At 38.4% G+C, this 22,349-nt stretch overlaps 1 protein-coding gene across 1 annotated transcript; it reads left to right on the plus strand.

The window, feature by feature from the left end:
- Nucleotides 1-21,481: 21,481 nt before the first annotated feature.
- On the plus strand, nt 21,482-22,318 carry LOC122289299. Its single transcript, XM_043096285.1, has one exon. The coding sequence runs from the start codon at nt 21,482-21,484 to the stop codon at nt 22,316-22,318; it is 837 nt and encodes a 278-aa protein (XP_042952219.1).
- The last annotated feature ends 31 nt before the right edge of the window (nt 22,319-22,349 follow it).

Below are 22,349 nucleotides of genomic sequence, written 5' to 3' on the forward strand. Positions count from 1 at the left end.
TCATTGAATGATGGTCTTTTGTATGTGCCAACTATAGGTGAATATTTAATTTTCCAAACACAAGCATATTAATCAAGATACAGCTAATCACCTTATTAAATCTGTATATGCTATAAGGGCTAGAGTATAATTATCTAAAAATAAACACAAGGGTATTATCAACGATTAGTATAGTACATTCCCACTCCATGCCATGTCATTCATTAAGAAGTTTACTCTTAGTTTTGCACTTAACTTTTTGTAAATGTTAAGGTAACATTTAGCAAGGACTTTGTGTTCATCAGGAATTCAGATTGTTGTGGAGAGAGATGTCAGCAACATCATACCCACACTACACAAGCTGTATAGATGGACATTCTTCATGTTCACAATAGATGCTGCTGGAGAGAGAGTTGTGTTATCACCTGCTATATGTAACCTGAATTCTGTCTTTCCCTTGTTGTATGCTACAAGTTATGTAATTAGCAGTTTAATATATATGTTGGCAGATTTGGTTATTAAATGCTAATTCTAAGGATGTTGGAAGATTATTGATACTTTATGGTATGGATATGATTTTTGCTTAACAGGTTATTAATTATCATTGGTATCAGATTGGTGGGGTTTTTAGTGATTGGTTTTGAAATTGAGCAGATAAATTGGATGCACAACAATCAGGAATGGATTTTACACTGATTTACCCAGCATGTTGATGATTTGGTTCTTTGTGTCAATGATTGTGAATTCTATTCTTTTTTGCAATGATCATTGATAAGGAACAAAAATGTGAGGTAAGGTGGCAGTGTATAAAGGAAACACTTGTTGTGCCCATATATATTTAATTTGCATGGTTAGCTTCGTGGTACAAAGTCTACTGCCCAGGAAATGGAATGTCATGGAAAAAATTAGATGAGCTATATGGACTCCCAATTAAGATAGACAGCACGAAGGTTGTCATGGCAAAATTCCATTTTCTGCAACAACCGTAATTATTGGACTGATGGCTATTGAAATGGTATCCACGAGTGAAACCAACCGAATTCACTAATAGCCACCACGGAATATTATGACCATATAGCCTATTGTCACCATAAACGATTGGTGCTAAATGGAGTAACAAATGGAAACGAAATTTGTATTTCCGATCATATTCTTCGTGCTAAAAACATAACTTTTAGCCACCCAAATGCAGCTTTTGTGGTAAACTGTTATTGTTCATGAATTATATGCCACCACCCTCTCACGGCATCAATTGGTGGAAACTTCTTAATTCCCACGTAACTGTCATGTTTTTCCGACTTATGTTACTCATGGAAATAACAGGGTAACCCATCACAACTGCAGTGATGCACTATACTGTTGTCACAGCACATGTTCATGGATTATAGAACTTTACCCAGTACCTTAAATGGAGGGGAATAATTATTAGCAATGCTTCACATCATGGCAAATACTTATTTGCAATGAAAGGTTTGTATCAGAATTCCTTCTTTTGACAAGGACGCTGGTAAGTAAATATTATTTATCACTATATCGCCTAATCCCAAACGAGTTATACTCAGGATGAAGTGAGTGGCTAAAACTTTTATACAAGTAGACGAGTGACGGTGGAATTCATGGCTATAGAGGTTTTTTCGGACGGCGGCTCTGGTGACAAGTGATGTTCCTGTCACCACAAAGGACTAGATTGAAGAGCATTTTGCCACGAAGGGAAGCAGGTTTCTCCACCCCTGGCTGTCGTGGCAAAAAATGATTTTTTGCCACCACCTAATGAATTCATGCGAAAAGGTTAGTGCTCATGAATTATATGCCACCAACGAGTCACGAACGGATTTGGTGGGAAAAGCTGTTTTTCTCACATAACCCCCAGATATGGCCACCAAATTGCCTTGTGAAAAAAACCGAAATTTGTTGTAGTGAAAGCATCTTACCAACCACTTTTGTTTATTAACATGTGCACTACATACTCCTCTTGGAGTGGTCATGCGCATACTCTAACTCCCTTTGTCGGGACAATTAAGCAACACTTGGCTTCATGTCCTATCTTTCACCACGGTGTCCTCTAGCATCTACCAAGCGAGAGGCTAGGACTTTGACCTTAGAGGGCTACTATTTCATTCAAGTCCGTTGTAACCCAATAACAACTCAGTGGCTGTAACTCAATTCTCAGATATTTTCGTGTAAGCAGAGAAGTTCCACCAAGATAATGGCCTATCTTGCCTTGCGGTCGTGATCCACTCACACAACCATATACCCCTCTTAAAATAGAAAAGTATGTACTTTTTATAAAATAACATCAACCCTTTAACAAAGATAGCCAGTAAATCAAAGTGAGGTATTATGTATGCAAAAAATATAAAAAGAATGGGAACAAAGATGTATTATATCGTAACACAACATAGTCATAATCATTAACCAACATTGCTAATGTTGTCATAAATAAGAATCTACCTTAGGAGTGAATTCTTACTAAGTCGATCATAAATGGTTTTAGCCTCCCTTGGTTCAATGAGGACTTCGACGCATAAGTCCGTGAAATTGTGAGCTCTACTATGGAGTTATGGTCTCGCCTTTTCTTTGGAGAGAGAGAGAGAGAGAGAGAGAGAGAGAGAGAGAGAGAGAGAGAGAGAGAGAGAGAGAGAGAGAGAGAGAGAGAGAGAGAGAGAGAGAGAGAGAGAGAGAGAGAGAGAGAGAGAGAGAGAGAGAGAGAGAGAGAGAGAGAGTTTATTGGATTTTTGGAGATCTCAATGTGCAAGAATGAAGACTGACGATATCTGCTATCTATATGGAGAGTCCATCATAGGCCTCATAGTTCTTGACGTAGGTTGGCTAGAAAATCAGTGCCTCTACTGTCCAGGTGCATGTCAGATGGAAGGGGTGACAAAGATGGAAGGGATGTTCTCTGCACGTTTTAGAAATTTGGCCAAGAAAATGGTAAAATTAGTCTGCCGTTTGTGAATGTCGCACACGTGGTGGAAAGCTCCTAGCATGGTCGGGGTGTATTTGAGTCCGTGATCCTCCTTTCCCATGCATGCTTCTTGTAGAAATGTCATCATTTAAGCATGATCTTTTGTGAGTTTACCTACTACTCTCTGAGCACTCTTATGTTGTCTTTGCAAACTCTAGTTTTCTGGACACCCTATTGACCTTGCCCCACGTTGTCTATTGCTCGCCTATGTGTCACCCGTAGAGTCTTTGTTTGCCCAGTGTTAATTTTGCATACCCTTTGGTTGCCTCACCTTTTGCTCTCCCAATGTGACGCTTTACTTCATTTTTTTGTTACTCTTTTTCCTAATCTATTGCTTGCCTAGGACCGTACTTGCATGGGTCTCACTCCCATTAGGTTTTTTCCTTGCCTTGCTCACTCAACAAGGCCTTCCCTTGGTCCCGTGGTGACGAATCTTTCGCTTAGTCTCGTCTTGCCCACACATGCCAAATTTCTTCCTTTAAGAGCAAATTTCATCCACAAAATTGGGTGTTGCTACTTATTGTTGTAAATTCTATACTTTAGTGATTCAAAATCATACCTTATCTATTTCCTCTTTTTTTTTTTTTTTTTGTTGGCCAGTTACGCAAATGAAGGTAGGGGTACATTTGATTCCATGGACATGGTTTATTATGAGTAGTAATGAAATTGCTCCTCGTCAAAATCAAAATAGGTGTTGACGAATGCATCCAGATTCAATATTCCATTCGAATGGTTCAGAGGCCCTTCTACCAAAATTTTTTCTCCTTGTATATGCCACCTTCTTCTGGCTCATTCCATTTTGGCTACGGCTGCTTTACTAGATTCTACTTCCTGTTGATTAGTCTCTCATATGTGCCTTAACCCACTTTATTGAATGAGCTCTCATTCCAACACCATGAGTCATACCTCCTGTGGCCTGGTTGATTGGGTAAACTCGATTTCATTGTATTAGTCTAGAACTTTGCATCGTTGTCTTGTAATCCTTGCCATGGCTCATTGATGTTCTTCCTCAGCACATTGTTGTTCCTTCCATAGCCTTGCTGCTTCACGCTTGTTTTGGATGATTTTGGTTTATCCCCTCCAGCAGGAGAATAAATTTATGTGCGATTTGCTTTGCTCTCGCCATGATGACTGCAACTCTTCATTGGCTTTACCACTCAAAATTCTTAAATAGGCGTATCACAAGAAGAGATGAATTCATCAAGAATAAAAGGTCTCATTTACCAATAAATCAAAATTGCAATAATGGTCATTTTTATTACATAATGACTGTTTGAGTTATTGGAATCCAAACAAATAAGGAAATTGTTCCCAATAAATGTTTTGCTTTCCCAAGTGATCTCTTGGGCTTTTGGATTTGCCCACAATACCTTTACCAAGGGTATTGTCTTGGACCTTAACTTTTGCCCAATCAAGAGTTTTTACCAACATTTCTTCATATGTAAGATTTGGCTAAAGCTAAATCTTGCCAGAGTTGACCATTCGATTCTTCTCGAAACTCTTCCTCAGGGTGGAGATGTGGAATATGTTGTGCACATCTCTAAATTCAGATGGTAGTGCAACTCTATATGCCATTGGGCCTATCTTTTGCACCACTTGGTAAAGTCTGACATACCTTAGACTCAACTTTCCCTTTTTCCCAAATCGTCTTATGCCCTTCAAGGTTGATGCCTTAATGTACACCCAATCTCTTTCCTTAAAGGTTAATTTCTTCTTAATGTATGCCTTAAGTTTCTTCTTCGCATGTCAACTTAACTCTTCTACCAAATTTGTGCCACCATCTTTTCTAATATGATCTTGACTTGATCTTTCATTTCTTGAATTAGCTTTGGCCCAATGAGCTTGCCTTCTCTAACTTCATTCCAACACATGGGTGACCTACACTTTCTTCCTACAAGGCATCATATGGTGCCATTTGTATAGTCCCTTGGTAACTATTGTTGTAGGTGAGCTCAATAAGGGGTATGTGACTCTCCTAAGTACCCCTGATTTCTAGAGCACATGCCCTTAGTATGTCTTCCAGTGTTTGAATGGTCTATTCGACCATCAATTTGTGGGTTATAGGTGCTTTGAACCTTAATTAGGTGTCCATAGCTACTTGTAAACTCTTCTAGAAATGGGAAGTGAACCTTAGCTCCCAATCTGCCACAATATTCATAGACACCGCATGTAGTCTTACTATCTCTTTAACATATAATCGAGTTAACTTCCCTAGAATATCAGTGTTAAGTAACTGGAAGAAAATTAGCACTCTTGGTCAATCTGTCCACAATCACTGACATTGAATTCTTCCCACTAGGAGTCCTTGGCAACCCAACCACAAAGCCCATTGTTATATCATCCCATTTTCATTTTAGGATCAGTAAGGACTGTAAGTTCTCGGTGGGTCTTTGGTGTTTTGTTTTCACTTGTCTACACATGGGACACTTATCGGCAAAGTAAGCTATGTCCCACTTCATTCCTTTCTACCAAAAATCATTATTTAGATCTTAGTACATCTTCATGCTCCCAAGATGCATCGAGTAAGGTGCTATATGGGCTTTGATGAGTATCTTCTCTTTGATCCTTGAATTCACAGGGTTACTCTTTGGTCCTCACACAACAAGTTACCCTTCTTGCTGAGGCTAAAATGCATGGGCCTTTTCTCTTTTCTAACCCTTCGAGGTAAATTCAATAACCTTGAATTCCTTCTCTATTGCACCTTCAGCTCATCATAGTATATCACCCTTGTCTTCTGCATTGAGGATATTACTTCCTCTTGTTGAGAGCTTTCCAACAGTAGTCTTCTCATTTCACTGAGGAGGGAATCGATCTCTAAAGACTCTATTCTATCTGAGATTTATAACTCAATGATTGGTGACCAAGTTGGCCATCCGTAGATGATACTTCATCTCACACTAGTAGTCCCTAATGTTGAAGTTCTTCTGGGTGAAGAGATATTTCAAAATCTTGTTCTTTATATATCTGACAGGCGTTGCCATAGAGATCATGTCGCCGATTTTTTAAGGCAAGCACCACCACTGTTAACTCCAAATTGTGGGTGAGGTAGTTATTTACATGGTCCTTCAATTGACACAATGCATATGTCACTACTTGTCCCTCTTGCATTGAAATGCATATAAGGCCATATTTGGATGCATCATTGAAAACCACCATTGGCTTGTGAGGCTCTAGTAAGGCCAATACAAAAGTCGTGGTTAACCTGCACATTAACTCCTGAAAACTCTCATTTCTCCATACACGTAGACAAACTTAGCATTCTTTTTTATTTTATTTTATTATTTTTTTATGGGAAAGATTATTAAAGTAAACATTACAAAGTGTATTTGGTCCAGCCACAAGGCATGAGATACATCAATAGGAACATGCAATTAACATTGCTAGGACTCTTTGTGGGTAGTGTGAATCAGCCAAGCATAACGAGCAAGCCTATGTGCTACTTCATTCCCTAGTCAATTAACATGTTGAATTTTACACTATTTGAAAAGTTGCATAAGTCTCTTTGTTTCTTGAACTAAGACTCTTTGTGGGTAGTGTTAATCAGCAACATTTAGAGCTCGTTGACCATCATCAAATAATCACTTTCAAGAATGAGATTAGCAATCCCCATATTTGCACATAGTTCTAAGCCTCAAAACATGGCTAGGAGTTCGATAGTTGCAGGATCTTAGGCCTCAGCCTCCAACTTGCTAGCAACAATAACAATGTCCCCTTTGGTGTCTCTAAGAATGATACGTATCCCTGCCTTATGATGATAAAAAAAATATTGCACCATCTACATTTAGCTTTAGGAATTTTGGGAGAGGAGGTTGCTATCTATAGCTTGTCTTTGGTTGTGAGCTTGGGGCCTGCCTCATTTCAGTATGAAAGTTTTGTGTTGATAAGACATACTCTATCATTTGATTTGGGTCCATGCAAACATTTTCATGCATCATCTTATTTCTTCTATACCAAAATCCCTGTGTAAGTAGAACAAACATTGTCATCTCTTCTCTTGTTCCCTTTTCCTTCATACCTAGAGCCACTTCCTTTAGGGTCATATTCTGATCCACTTCTTGTATTAACGAGACATATCTAATCCAAGAATAATGAATGCTTGGGTAGTGTAATAGGGCAAGTGGGAGATCCTCCATGTTGTTCTTGCAGAAGCTACACTTTTCATTAACCTCAATGTGTCTTTTACTCAGATTTGCAAGTGTAGGAAGTCCATCCCTGTAGGCTCTCCATGCAAGAACTTTGACTTTGTTGAAAATTTTCAGCTTTCATAAAATAGGCCATAGTGCTTGCTGTCTTCTTACATTAGAGGTGTCACCTAGATTGTTTTCCTACCTTTCTTGAAAACTTAGCTTTCTTCTTGGCCAAGCTGTGAGTGGACTTGGGAGTTTGGAGAAACCTTCGATGAATCTCTTGTAGTATTTGACAAGCCCCAGGAAACTTTTCACCTCGTGAACTGTCGTGGGATGCTGCCAATCTACCACTGCTTCAATCTTGCTGGGGTCTACAGTAACTCCAACACTGGAAATCACGTGTCCCACGTGTAACCAACTGCTTTTTTTCCCTTTCAGGCTAATCATTTTAAATCTCAAATTTTTATTTTAAATATAGCTAATGATTTTTAAATTGAGACAAGAATTTTAAAATATTCTAGATATTTTAAAAGCCCAAAATTATTTGAAATGGGGTATTTTTAGTGTTATTGAACCAAACATAATTTTAAAACTAGCCTCTTTATTTTGGAGCCCCAAAAGTAATATCATTTTAGAAAATCATTTTATTTAAATCATTTGGTTATTTAGGAATATTATTTAATATTCATCATTTTATTGTATGTTAAAAACTCTACTTATTTAGATGGATTTATTTCTCTTAGAAATATTTACTAAACTCATCATTTTATTTTATGATGAAGAATATAATTTCTAAATCAAGAATAAAAAGTTTGGTTTTAACACTTAGTGTATTTCCCTTCCATTTATTTTCAACTCTTTATTATCTATTTAGTTCTATTTTATTTCCCTTTGGTTTATCTATATTGTTGGATTTAAGTTAGGAATCTCAAGATGTTGGGCTAAGATTAGTTGCCCAAAACCCTAACTCTTCTTCTCTTTCTTTCTCCCAGCCCAATGCCGTCCTCTCCCACTCCTACCCCTGAACTCTCTTTTCCTCCATTCTTTTACTCTGGCCACCTCTCTCCATTGCTCTTTTGTCGACGCACAACCTCATACCTCTGCTTCCACGTCCTTCTCTCTCTCTCTCTCTCTCTCTCTCTCTCTCTCTCTCTCTCTCTCTCTCTCACCACCTTCCTTCATATCTCTCTCTTCCCCTCCGTATATCACTCCTTCTATTTCTCTCTTTCTCTCCCTTGGTAGACACTAATGACACCATGCACTTCCACAACCCTGTCCACCAACGTCTATATCCTTTCCATTGTCCAAAAACTCTCTCACCTCCACCCTCTCGATTTCTGCGTCTCCCTCCTGATCTTTTCAATCATGATAGCAAACACCAACCTCACACACACACACACACACACACACACTCTCTCTCTCTCTCTCTCTCTCTCTCTCTCTCTCTCTCTCTCTCTCCATTGTGCATGGCTAGAGAAGCACCACCTTAGCCACAAGCCACTATCTTACACCCTAGCTCAGCCCCAACACATCTCTCTTTTCCTCTATTTCTCTATTTCTCCCAGCCACCATCCATGACCAACCACCACGCCTTACAATCCAAGAAAATAGGCCCCACACCAGAGCCCAGCCCCCAATGCCTTTCTCTCTCTCTAGTCCCCCCTCTCCCTTTTCCCTTTCTGTTTCTCCCATCTTGGCCACCACCCACAACCACCAGTAGCCACTAAGCAAATAGCTACCAACCGATAGCCATGGAATTGCCTTGCAAACAACCACCACGTCACGTTCGGAAAACACCCAGCCTCACTGTCACAACAACCGTGACTCTTTGTGTAACGCCCGTCCTTGTGGTGGGTTCTTTTTCATATCGATTTTGATAAAAACAAATCGACGGGGATTACGATTCCTTTTAAATTTCTTTTCCATTCATACTAGGATACAAAAGACTCCATGTCATAAATAAATTTCATTTTTTCTTAATTAAAGCCTTCAGCGGAAAACATTACATTTCATAATTAAAGTTTTTAATATGAAACATCTTGCGTAGGCCTTCGTGCTCCTCCCCTTGGGCTGTACCCGTCCTGACCTGTCATGCTCATCTTGTGCCTGAGAGGGCACACATAAAAACTAAAATGAGTCGATGACTCGTAAGCATTACTTCATACAGTCAAAATATAATAACATAGCTTTCCAGTCATGCAGTTATCATTCCATACATACATATTTTACATAGCATGCATATGTCTTTCTCTTCATTTGAAAAGGTTTTGAGGTGGGGTTTTTTATTTAAAACATGATTTCTTCTTTAAAGCAGTTCCCCACGCATCGCTGCCTTCATCTCTTAAACAATCTTTTCATGCATTTATATTTCTACGTACATTCATGCATACACACGTTCATTAAATCATCTTTTCTTACTTACGTACATTTATGCATTCAGTCCATTCATACATACATACATGCATCTATTCTTAACATGCATTCGTTCATTCTTATCACTTTCATTGGTCATTGCACACTGTTACGCCCCGTGTGTTGGGGTTAGTGGTCTTTTGGACCTGATTCCGCCCATGGTCGCAGGTTAGGAATCTCTTTCCGTCAGGGTGTAGCACTGGGTGCACCGCCAGTACTACTTACCTGGTATTGCAATCTGCCCCATCCTTTGGTACCATCATTCATTTATCAATCATGGCCATTACGTAGTTTCATACATCATACATTCAATCCGTTCATTTCTTTATAGTTCTTTACTTTTATTCGTGTCGTTTAAAACATAATTTTCTTTATTTTTTCATAAAAGTTGCTTTAAGAGAAGCTTCTTTAAGAGGAAAATGATTTTCTTTCTTTTCCATTAGAGATGTTTTAGGAAGAGTTATTTTATTTTAGAAAAAATAGTTTTCTTTCTTTAACAATCCTTACAATCTTTAACAATCCTTACAATCCTTAACAGTTCTAATGTCTTTTAAAGCTTCATTTCATTTCCTTTCATAAACATATATACAATACCATTTATAGCATTCATTCACATGCATACACGTACATATTTTGGGTGCATAAAAAGGGGGCTGCCAAGGAAGGCCGCTACGTATTTATACTTGAAAACTTAGGTTTCATTTTTCTTTTTTACAGCAAAGCTTTCGTCTTCTTTTCCATTTCTATAGAGAAAACTCTAGAAGAGTATGAACGTAACACTTACCTAGACCTCATGCCATACTCAATCCATGCAATCCATTCATGTGCGTGTCAGATGGCAACCTACATGCATACACATAACTTTATGTCATCATCTATCTAATGCATAAATAACTATTCTAGAAAATAGAACTATGCCTTGCTTGAAATATTCTGTATCCATCCCTAGGCTCTTACGTGCTATTTACTATACTAAAACCTTCGGGGTCTAATTCCTTAAAGTGAACCTCTGTGATTCACCTTAGGGTTAAGACACTAAGACCTCCGTTTTATTCTTCTATTTACACAATCCAACACATGATTCCGACCGACAGAGTCATGCATCCTAACCTTAAACTATATACTCGTCACTATTTTCACGTATTCTAGCCCATACTACATCTTCATTCCCATCCACTTAGACTACATGAATTCAAGCCAACTCTAGGGCTAAAATACCATGTAATTATGATCAAGACAGATTACTCATTACATATGATAAATCTGTCTTGTACACTTGTCTTACCAAAGACACATGTATCTCATTCCCTTTTTATCACCTAAGAGCAACTTATAATTCCAATAAACGCTTGCTTGTATAAACAAGTTCCAAACTCCAATACCAACTTGTTAAGACCAGGTTGATAGGACTCTTCCTACTTCTCGGCTCTTTATAAGTTCATCCCAACACTTAATAAGAGAGGATTGCATCCATAAATGCACCTCTGTCACGTCACGTAATTCGAGATAAATCCCGAGTCACATCATGATACCCATCATGCTTCCGCTGCATGCTCTGATACTTTTCCACTACTTCCTTATACTCTTAGCCATAGTCAACCACAAGGTGACACTCGTCACTTCAGACTACAGCCCATATCACCATTGCTTCGGGACACTGTTACACAGTTCCCGACACTACACCATACACTCCACGCTTCTCTGCTATGCCATTCGACACTCTGTGATATGTCATCCGGTGTATCACGACCTAATACAGAGTACATTCATGTGAACTCTCTTCCATCCATACTATGACAAATATCACTTCGATACACGTCTCACCGTGCATCGCTACACCACATGGAGTATGCGGTACAGGTACTCCTTTCACTACAACTTCTATTAATACGATGCACACTACACGGTGCATCGCCATACAACACAGAGTGCACTCGACGCGCACTCCCTTCATTCTACGCCACACCTTACTACAACGCACGACACACGATGCGTCGCTGCACTACACAGAATACGCTCCACGCATACTCTCTTCACACATCACGCTATATCACAACTACGGCATCCATCTCATGTCCACACTTCATAGTACAATCCACAATACTACAATTCAAGCCCATCACTTCACAACTACTTTTTGCTTCACAACTACTTTTTGCTTAACTAGAGATAGAGGGTTATACCATCGACGGGCTAATCCGTGCGTTGCTCGCTGCACGTCATGATTAAGCGTCGGAGGAGCGTATGTGGCGGTAACACAGGGTACGGTGGCTGTCCACCATGTGAAGTGGCAGTTCAAGTTTGAGGATAACTAGACGTGGCCTTGAAAAGGCTCATGATGGCCTCGTGGTGGTCAAAGGTGGCAGAGCACGGCGGCGTCATGCCGTGAATCGTAAATCTGAATGCTAGGAGTTTGCTTGAGGCGGTGGAAGACCATAGAACTTCATGGGAAGCTAGAGAAAGGTAGATGAAGATGTGGTGGAGCTGTGGTGGCGAGGTGGTGGCCATACGGTGGCTCACGGCGGCGGATCGGCCATTTGAAGCTAGTTTCGGCCTTGGAGAGTGAGAGCTACACACAACTCCGTTGGCCATGAAATTTCTTGGGAAAAGTCATGGTGATGAGAGGAACAAGATGGTGGTGGTGAAACACCATGAGTAGCCGTGTACGGTGGCGTACGGTGGTGCAACCGAAACTCTATCCATGGAGACCCATCCGAGAAAAAGAGAGAGTTAGGGGAAAGAAAGACATGGAGAGAAAGCCCTTGATGTGGTGAATCCATTGGTGGTGCTTGGTGGCTGATTTGGCAATGTATGGTGGCCCAAAGAGGAGAAAAATGCTTGAATACCCATTTGTTTGAAGGAGGAAGGAGAGAGATTGGGTGGCCGGTGAAACACACCACCGGTGCAGTGGAGCTCGCCAGTGAGGGAGGATCACGCCGGTGTGGGAGGTGAGGCACGACGGCTGGAGGTGGCGCCGACTGGAGCTTCAACCGAACGGTGCAGGCAGTCCATGCACAGTGCTGAAGCACGCCTGGAAGTGCACGAGCAAGAGAGAAGAGAGAAAGAAAAGAAAGAAAAAGAGAAAAAGTGAGGAAGAAAAGAAAAAAGCCTGGGTATTTAATCTCAGTCTTACGTTTCAGGATCCTCAAAACGATCTAACGATGAGTTTAAACACTGATTTGAAAACGCGTAAGTGTTTTATTTAAAATAAAACACTTAAATAAAACACTGAGAGGAATTAAGATATAATATTATTTTATAAACTAAAATTTATAAAATAATATTTCTTCATCATTATTTAAAATGATAAAGTATCGTTAATTACTCAAAGATGATAAAATCATTTAAATTGAATAAGAGTTTTCAACGTAAAGTTAAACCTCTTAATATATTAAAATAACTAAAATATTTAATATAAGTAATTATCCACAATTATAATATTTTTAGAGCTCATTAAAATATTATAATTGTGCTACATTAAAAACAAGCTTATCTAATAATACTGAAAATATCTTCTATAGATATTTTCATAATATTTAAAATATCCGTAAGCATTAAAATATCTATCTTACTTTAAAATCCGCAGGATAACTTTCAGAACACGCCAACGAGATACAACACGTATGATAAGGTTTAACATGTAGATCGAGGCTCGTCAGATATACTGACTCTCGACACGTAGAACAAGGTTCAGTACATACACCGAATTTTGACACGTGGATCAAGGCTCATAAAGAAGAAGAAGAGAGAAGAAGTGGAAATTACACTCTGCCCCTAAGTTTTTGGTCTAACCCTATTTCCTTTTCTCTCCTAGATTATTCTGTTTATGTGATTGAATGGTGTTGTGTTTGAATATATGGATAGATTTTATGTATGTGTTGAATGTGTTGGTTGTGATAGATTGAGAAGAAGTGGGGGTGGTTTGTGATGTGGTTGTATGCTATACAAAGTGATGGAATTAAATGTGTAGTTGTGTTGTGGTTGTATGTCCTATGAAGTGATGGAGATTACCATACAGTCTGTGTTGTGCCTATATATTGGGTGAAATGATGGAGATTAATGTGTAGCTTGTGATGTGAGTGTGTTAGTTAGTCATATATTGAGTTTAGTGATATATGGATTGAGTATAAGTAGGTGTATGGATTTTAATAGAATTTTCAGATTTGTGTTTAAAGTGATCTTTCAAGCATTTTATGCTTGTGTGAGTAAATATGACGTATAGTTGTAAGATGGTAGTATTTGGAGATGTGCAAATGCTACTAAATAGGTTAAAAAGATGTATAAGGATACTCTTGAAAGATTGGACAGATTTTGTATATCAATATTCTGGTTATGATAAATTTATATGGAGTGATGAATGGATGTAGAATTTGTTATGGAGTATGTGTATATTTGTGTCAGTTGAACATATGGATAGATTTAATCTTTAATCTTTGGCTTCATTTATATTGGATGTTTGAGAATGGAAGTAATTTCTAAATGCATGATTATGCTTGAGTTGGACCATGTTTTATAATTGAATTGTATTAGGATGTTTGATATGGAGTTTGAATTGAGATAGCATGTCTTGAAGTGTTGGGATTAATTGATGGAGTTGTGGTGAAGTTTGAACAAGATGATAATGATGTTAGTTTAATTAGACAGATTCCTATATTAAATGTATTGAGTATGGATAAACCTTGTAGTTTACAAGTGGGTGCTTGGAAGAATTGTATGTTGATCTTATGTGATAATAATGGTAGGATGCATGTGTAATTTGATTGATTGCATGTATTCGACAGCTTTGTATTACCTTGAATATATTATGTATGGATGGAGCTTATAAGAACAAGTGGATACTTAAATGGATTTTATATTGATCTTAAGTGAAAAAGGGGTATGGTACATGTGTTTGTTTGGTGGATTGTGTATGTGCACTTATTTTAGATTGTGTTATATGTTTGTATGTTAAGAAGTGAATGAGAACTTGAGTTGATGTTGGATTGGATTGTATGTGTATGGAGGACATGTATTATGTTAGTAGTTTGGATCTCATGGTGAAGTGAGACTACTTTGCAAGGCATGTTAAGTGATGGTTTGGAGATTTAAATGAAGCATACGAGCTCACTTTATTAGTTAGAAATGAAGTTAGGTTTTTAGGTTCACAGTTAAAGCGTAAGGTTTTTTAAAATAGTTAAGCTTCAAGGATTAAATGCGATTCGTACAAGTGTAATGAAGTGGATGTTATGAATACCTAGATGTGTAAGTTTGCATAATTAGGAATATTATGAGGAAGTATGCAAGTAAATAGTTCAAGGAGGTTAACTGGATAATAATATGTGAAGTTTAAGTTATTGATAGTTTTATGAAGTTCTAAGTTAAGTTTCATATATAATTGAAAAGAAAATGACATAAGATTGTGTATGAATGTAGGTTGCCGTTTGAAATGTATATGAATGGACAACATGAAATGAAAATAGCAACCTACATTCATACATGTACGTGCGGTTAAATGAAATGAAAATAGCAACTCCAAACTATCATTTTGGTGCTCTTCTAGACTTTTCTAAATGTTATGAAAATGAAAATGAAATATTTTTCTTTAGAAAATGGAATGAAATGCTTTTATAAGAAAAATGTTATATTTATGCAATGAAAGAAAATGAAAATATTTTCTTACAAATAAAACGATGTTTTACGAAAGTATGTCAGTATTAATGTTTTGACGTATATATATGTAATGACCTTTGGTAGCCCATTCTTATGCATCTCAAGAATAGTTGTATACATGTGAATATATGTTATATGAGTTATTGTCTTTATGTTCCATGAAATAAAATGATAATGTTTATGTTTTATGTTATGAAATGATGTTTTATGAAATGAAATGGACCGATAAATGAAAAGAATGAAAATGAAAGGACTGAAAGAAATGAAAGAAAGAAAAGGAAATAATTGAATATTTTAATGTATGAAGCTATGTAACGGCCATGACTTGGTAAATGATGGTACTGAATGAGAGACAAATTACAATGTTGGGTAAGTAGTATTGGTAGTATACCCAGTGTTATTCCTTGATTGAGGGATTCCTAAGTAGTAGCTACGGGTGAAATCTGGTAAAAACGATCGCTAATTCCAACACACGAGGTGTATCTGTGTGTACCAGCCCTAGGAAAAGTGATAAGAGTTATTAGGTGTATGTAATGTTTTAGTTCTTTATGAAGGAATATACAAGGTGGGAAAATTTTTTTTTAAGAGAAACGCAAACCTTTTTAAAGAAAAACCCACCTTGTAATTTTTTTTTTTTGAAAAAGTTTTATGTAAAGTATGTCGATGAATGATAAATGTCTAAATGAAAACCTATGTTAGTATATTTTTATAGTATGAAGTAATGCTTATTGAGTATTTGATTCATTTTGTTTTAATGTGTGTCTCACCCAAAAATGAAATGAGGACAAAGAAGAGTAAGACGGACATGGCCCAAGGAGAAGGTGGTAGAAGCCTAGGTATTTTATGTAATATATGAAATCATTATGTAAAATGACTTTGTGGTTTAATTGAATGAACTCAAAAGGAATTTGTAATTTAATTAAATGAATTTTGCTGCAAAACTCTCTTCTAGATTGATAAATACAAGTTTTAAGTTTTAATTGTAGAATCTTTTATATCCCAGGAAGGAAATGAAAAGTTTTAAAGAGTTTAGTAATTCCTGTCTCATTTATATAAAATTATTTCTTAAATCCCACCATAAGGATGGGCATTACAAGGACTTCACTTCCTCTAACCAAAATTCATACTTATTAAGCTTTGCGTATAGTTGATGCTCCTGCAGTTTCCCTAATAATATTCGGAGGCGGTTCATATGGTCTCTTAAATCATGTGAATACACCAAAATATTGTCAGTGAAAACCACCTTGAAACATCCAAGAAAGGTCTATCACCTGGTTCATGATATCCATGAACATTGTAGGGCCTTTGGCCAATTCGAAAGGCATCATCGTGAACTTGTAGTGCCCATTCCTCATCCTAAAGACAGTCTTAGGCATGTCATTCTCCTTGATCCTTACTTGGTGGTACCCTGACCTAAGGCCGATTTTAGAGATCACTGCTACTCGTAGATGATCGAGCAAATCGTCAATTGATACTTATTCTTTATTGTCATTTTATTCAACTCTTGGTAACCTATGCACATTAGAATGGTTCCATCATTCTTTTTGATAAACGGTACTGGTACTCCACATGGTGAAGAGTTTGGTCCAATAAACCCCCTATCCAAAAGTTCTTGTAAGTGTGGCTTCAATTCTTTTAACTTTGATGGTGCCATTATTTATACGGTGCCTTATGCACTGGACCTGCTCCTGATTCCAAATCAATTGGCAAGTCAAATCTCCTGAAGTGAAGACAATTCATGGAGATCATTGGTGAATACCTCTAAGACTTCCTAGACAACGGAAATCCCTTTTACTAGTTTCTTCTCTATTGGTTTAACCACAATCTACATGAGATATGTTTATGCTCTCTTGGCCAAATCTCTCTTAGCTTTAGGGTGGACACCATCTTCGACAACGTCAATTACATCACCTTTGGGTAGTTGAAAGCTTACTAGCCAACTACAATTTATATTGGCATAGTGTTGAAACAACCAGTCCATTCCTAAACTGATTTCGAACCCCAACAAGCTGAACACTATGAGGTCTACTTCCAAAACTTTTCCCTCAAACTCCAAGGGATATCCCAAAGTAATTCTAGTGCATACTACTACCTCCCTTATTGGCGAAGCCACTACCACACTTTCTTACATGGTGTTTGTTCGTAAACTACACATCCTCGTGAAGGTTGTAGATACAAATCATTGGGATGAGATTGAGTCAAATAAGGTACATGCATGGTACCCAAATAACTTGACTCTTCCTGATATAATCAAACCCTCCAACGTTTATGACCAAAATTCACCCTTTAATACGTGCTTAACTTTAACTTGTAGTGACACAAACCTCTTGGGTCTCTTGGGCTTTCCTCATCAATCTCTCAAGGCGTCAAGGTATACACCCATGCCTACATTGACTACCTCGAACCCATCGTTCCTCCAGTTGAGCCGGTCCTACCTCCCTTGGCTTCTCTAGGGCACTCCATGGCAAAATGTCTGGTTTTACCTATTCTAAAACACGTGCTAGTAGTTTGATGGAAATTGCCATCACACGACCTGTTGCACCAATTGCACACAAGTTTTTGTCCTCCCATGCACACTCAAAATTACTTGCAGATGTGTCCCTGATCTAGACACAAACATTCAAGGGACCCGAATTTGCTCCTTCCCTACCAAGTGTCCTTCGCTTCTTGCCTGGTTGTTAATTTGACATGCTTCCATTCAACAATAGAGGCTACTTCCATTAGACTTGAAGTCTTGTATCCGTAGACAGATCATGAAGGAATGTATCTACGATGGCAACCCATGTTGAAAATGCTCCGAGCCATTTCCTCCAAGGAGATGAGATGTGGGGTGAACCTACCTAACTCCATAAATTTAATGGCATACTGTTTGACTGTCATATAACCCTAAATCAAGGAGGTGAATTCTCTAGCCTTCTACTACTTTACGATGTTGGGGATCCTTTGTCAAACTCCTTGAATCTTTGCCAACTTTCAGCTTGCATCAATGCCAACTCCATGATTAATAGTGCCTCTTTGTATCCCACCGGACAATAGCCTCTCCTTGCAATAAATAATTGGCGTAAAGTACCTTCTGGTATACTGTGCACCCACATATCTCAAAATTCATTTCAAATCCTTGATCCACTTCCCTGCTTTCATGGTCCCTTCATTGTCAAAAAAATCCTAGATATCAGTAAGCTAAAATTAAGTTTTAAAGAACAACCACTCTACTCAACCTGCTGGTGGTGAACTTATTACTGCTGTAGCTGTTGTTGGAAAAACACTAGTTTTCATTGCATTATCTCCATCATGCGAGTAATTGTTTGGACCATAGCGTAATTCCCATCGTTACAAGCTTAATCCTCCTTAGGCACATCTTTTACTCGCTCGTTGTGAAAAAGTCTTGGTCGCACCATAATGCATTTCCTACCATAAATCTAAGCCTCATCACTTCTACTCATTCTCGAAACTACCAAGATTCAAATCTACCAAACTAAGGTTAAAACCTAGCTCTGGTATTGTACCTAGGTGACCTATGGATTTACCTAGAGCCACAAAAGCTTTGATACTATTCTGACCTACGAAACCGTCGCCCCCACTTGGGATTTGATAGAAGGCCACAATGTTGGGATGCACACGACACAAGCGTCACCCCTGATGTTCTGTGGAACATTGTGTGCTCGTATGCCCAGGATAAGTGTATAAGATAAATGCAGCGAAAGGTTTAGAATACAAAATGAAACTAAAGAAAGCATCAGTACTAGAGAAATGTACTTAATTCACCCAAAATTATATCCATGTTAAAAAATAATATTATATAGCATATGTGTGTTCATCACCCAACATCTACTATCACAATACAATGGTAACTTAAATCGAGGACAAGCCCCCAACTAGACCTTGGGCTACACTTGTTCCTCTTCCTCATAACCTACCTCGTTTCTTACATCTACATCAAAATTTAGGGTTTCAAAACTAAACCGTAGTGGGACTACCATAGTAAGATTTTGAAAATATTTCAATAAGTTATAAAATCAAGATAACAACTAATAATATAAGTAATGGCAATGAATGTAATAATATGAACTTCAAAGTAAATAATAGGAAGATCAAACTTACCGAGGCACCAAGCTCCGAGCAAATAAAGTATTCATATACCACAGAAAGCTCATCGAGCATTCAATAACCAAATCATCTGATAATATGTTTATCCCAGACCCCAAGTCCATTCAGCAACATGAAAAACATCTTACCAACCACTTATATTTATTAATATGTGCACCACAATATCCTATTTGAGCGATCGTGTGCACATCCTAACTCCTTTTGCCATTGCATGGGTAACAACCATGCATACAACTTTGTAACGATTGACGCTTGGATTTGCGCCCCATTCTTGACCATGATCTCCTCTAGCCTTTGCCAGCCAAGAGGCTATGGCTTCAACCCAAGAGTGTTACCATCTCGACCGAGCCCATTGTCGCCCAATGACAACCCATGAAGCACCACTCAATTCTTAAACGCACCCTACTAACAAAAGGACAACGAGATAATGCCCCGACTCAGCTTAAGGTTTTGATCTACTCACACTCCCATTTACTCCTCTTAAAATAAGAAATTATGTACTTTTTACAAAACAACATCAACCTTTTTAATGAAGACAACCAGTAAATCATAGTGAGGTGTCAAAATAATGGTAATGAAGTAGTAGATAGTAGCACGACATACTCAGTCATTAATCAACATTGCTAGCATTGTCGCAAAGAAGAACCTACCTTAGTAATGATTTCTCACTAAGTTGATCGTAGATGGTTCTAGCCTCCCATGGTTCAATGAAGACTTAAACATCTAAGTCTGTGTTCAAAGTTTGCTAGAGAGAGAGAGAGAGTGAGTGAGATAGGAGTGAGAGAGAGGAAGAGAGAAATTACTAGATTTTTGGAGATGTCAATATGCGAGAATGAAGATTGATGATAGATGCTACTTATATAGAGAGTTTTACCTCTCATGGGCCTCACAATTCTTGACGTAGGTTGGTTGGTAAATCAGTGATCCTCCACTATCCAGTTGCACATCGGATGGAAAGGGTGTTTTCTGCATGTTTTAGAAATTCAGCCAAAGAAAAGGTAAACTTAGTATGCCGCCTACGAATGTCGCCCACATGGTGGAAAGCTCTTGTGCATGATCAAGCGTATTTGAGTCTGTGAACTTCCTTTAAGAATTGATATGCTTCTCGTAGAAATGTCTTTGTTTGAGTTTGATTTGTTGTAAGGTTATCCACTACTCTATAAGCATTGTTATGTAGTCTATGGGCACTCCAGTTTTATGGACACCTGACTACCACGTTGTCTATTGCTCACCTAAAAAAGCATGCACGATACATGTTGCTCACTCATTGCATTCCTATTGCCCATTCCATATTGTGCTCATTTATCTTTGCACACCCGCATATCACCTGTTGATTCTTTACTCGCCAATTGTTAATTTTTCATACCCTTTGGTTGCCTAGCCTTTTGCTTGGCCAATGTGATGCTTTACTTCATTCACTTGTTACTCTTTTCCTAGTCCATTGCCTTACCTAGGGCTTTGCTTGCTTGGGTCTCACTTGTATTAGGCTTTTTGCTTACCTTTCTCACTCAACAGAGCCTTACCTTGTTCCCGAGATGACAAATCTTTTACTTAGTCCCCTTTTTCCCTCACATGGAGAGTTTCTTCCTTTGAAGAGTGTGGTCCTCACAATAATTAACAATAAAAGTTCTTTGAGTAGTTCGAGTTTGCTTTATGAAATGGGTTCCTACTGTACTAATCATTTCTCAATCAATTATATGCCCTTTTGATCCATGCCATATCTAGAGGCCAATTTTTGTATCCTTTGCAAACCTGAGTTGCTAGTACTTTAAGTGTTGGCCACTCACTTCCAACTGTCAGGTGATAAGAGAAATTAAGAACATCTTTGAGAAAAAAAAAGTATGTTTCAAGGTGTAACATATCTGCTTACATCCGCTATCAGAAACCAATGATATGTCAATTTGGTTTACAGATAATGAAGTTTCACTATTGTGCAAAATATTCAAAGCATAAAAGATCAAAGGCCATGAGAATTTGTACATATTCTTTAGCAGTTCAAGTTCCTTCAAGCATCACTATCTACGGATTTGGTCCTCTCCTTCCAGGGTGAGGTTTGGTCTCTCTAGGAAGAGTAGTGTCCCTTAAGCTAGCTTGGCTGGTTTGAAGTGGAGCCATGGATGCAGATCTTGCAAGACAATGGGAGGATTTCAGCCTAACTGAGAAGGAGAAAGGTGTGGTAATCCCACCATCCAAAGCAACATAGAAAATCATGCAACAAGGCAAGTTTTGCCTACTGGCCATGATAGTAGCAGAAAGACCAGTCAACCGAGAGGCTTTCAAAACAACTATGTCCAAAGTATGGAAATGCAAGAGCTGGATTCAGTTTTCAGAAGTAGGAACCAATAAGTTCCTGATAGAGTTTAACCATAAGCAAGACCTGCAGCAGGTTATCAGTGGCAGACCATGGTCTTTCGACAGATGGCTAGTATGTCTACAGCCTTTTGAAGGCCACAGGTCGATTAATGAAGTCCTATTCCATACAGAGGTGTTTTGGGTACAAGTTTTTAACATGCCATTTGCTAGCATGACACAGGAGGTAGGGACTCAGATTGCTGAACACCTTGGGAGAGTCTTAACTGTTCAAACAGATGAGAGGGGAATAGGTTGGGGGAAATGCATGAGGATGAGGGTGGAAGTTGACATCTCCAAGGCACTCCAAAGGGGGATCTTCCTAACCTTTGAAGGGAAAAAAACTTGGGTTTTTTTCAAGTATGAACGACTTCCCAACTTTTGTTTCAAGTGTGGTGTTATCAAACATGACCAGAAGGGGTGCAATGAGGCATCCACAAGCAAGGATAAGCTGCAGTATGGTTCATGGATGCGTGCACCAGCTGTTAATGAGCATGAGGTAACAAGGAAGAGGTATGGCAATGAAACCTGCCACCAACCTGAGGAAGAGCAACCACGGATGGAGGAGGGGAAGGTCAGGGATGAAGGGCAAAACTGTCAAGAGAAACCAACCAAGGAAAACCAACACTCCAAGTTACCTGATGTTGACAAAGCAGAAACAAAAACAGAAAATGCAGACATGCTTTCCAAATTTCAGACTGTAGAGTCCTTTCAATTTCCTATTTAGGAAACTGGGAGGGTTCCACTTATGGACATAC

The sequence above is a fragment of the Carya illinoinensis genome, chromosome 12, assembly GCF_018687715.1.
Source record: "Carya illinoinensis cultivar Pawnee chromosome 12, C.illinoinensisPawnee_v1, whole genome shotgun sequence".
Taxonomy (NCBI): Eukaryota; Viridiplantae; Streptophyta; class Magnoliopsida; order Fagales; family Juglandaceae; genus Carya; species Carya illinoinensis.

What these genes read in the sequence shown, in the direction of transcription:
- LOC122289299 (XM_043096285.1), top strand. Translation starts at nt 21,482, where the DNA reads ATGATAGTAGCAGAAAGACCAGTCAACCGAGAGGCTTTCAAAACAACT.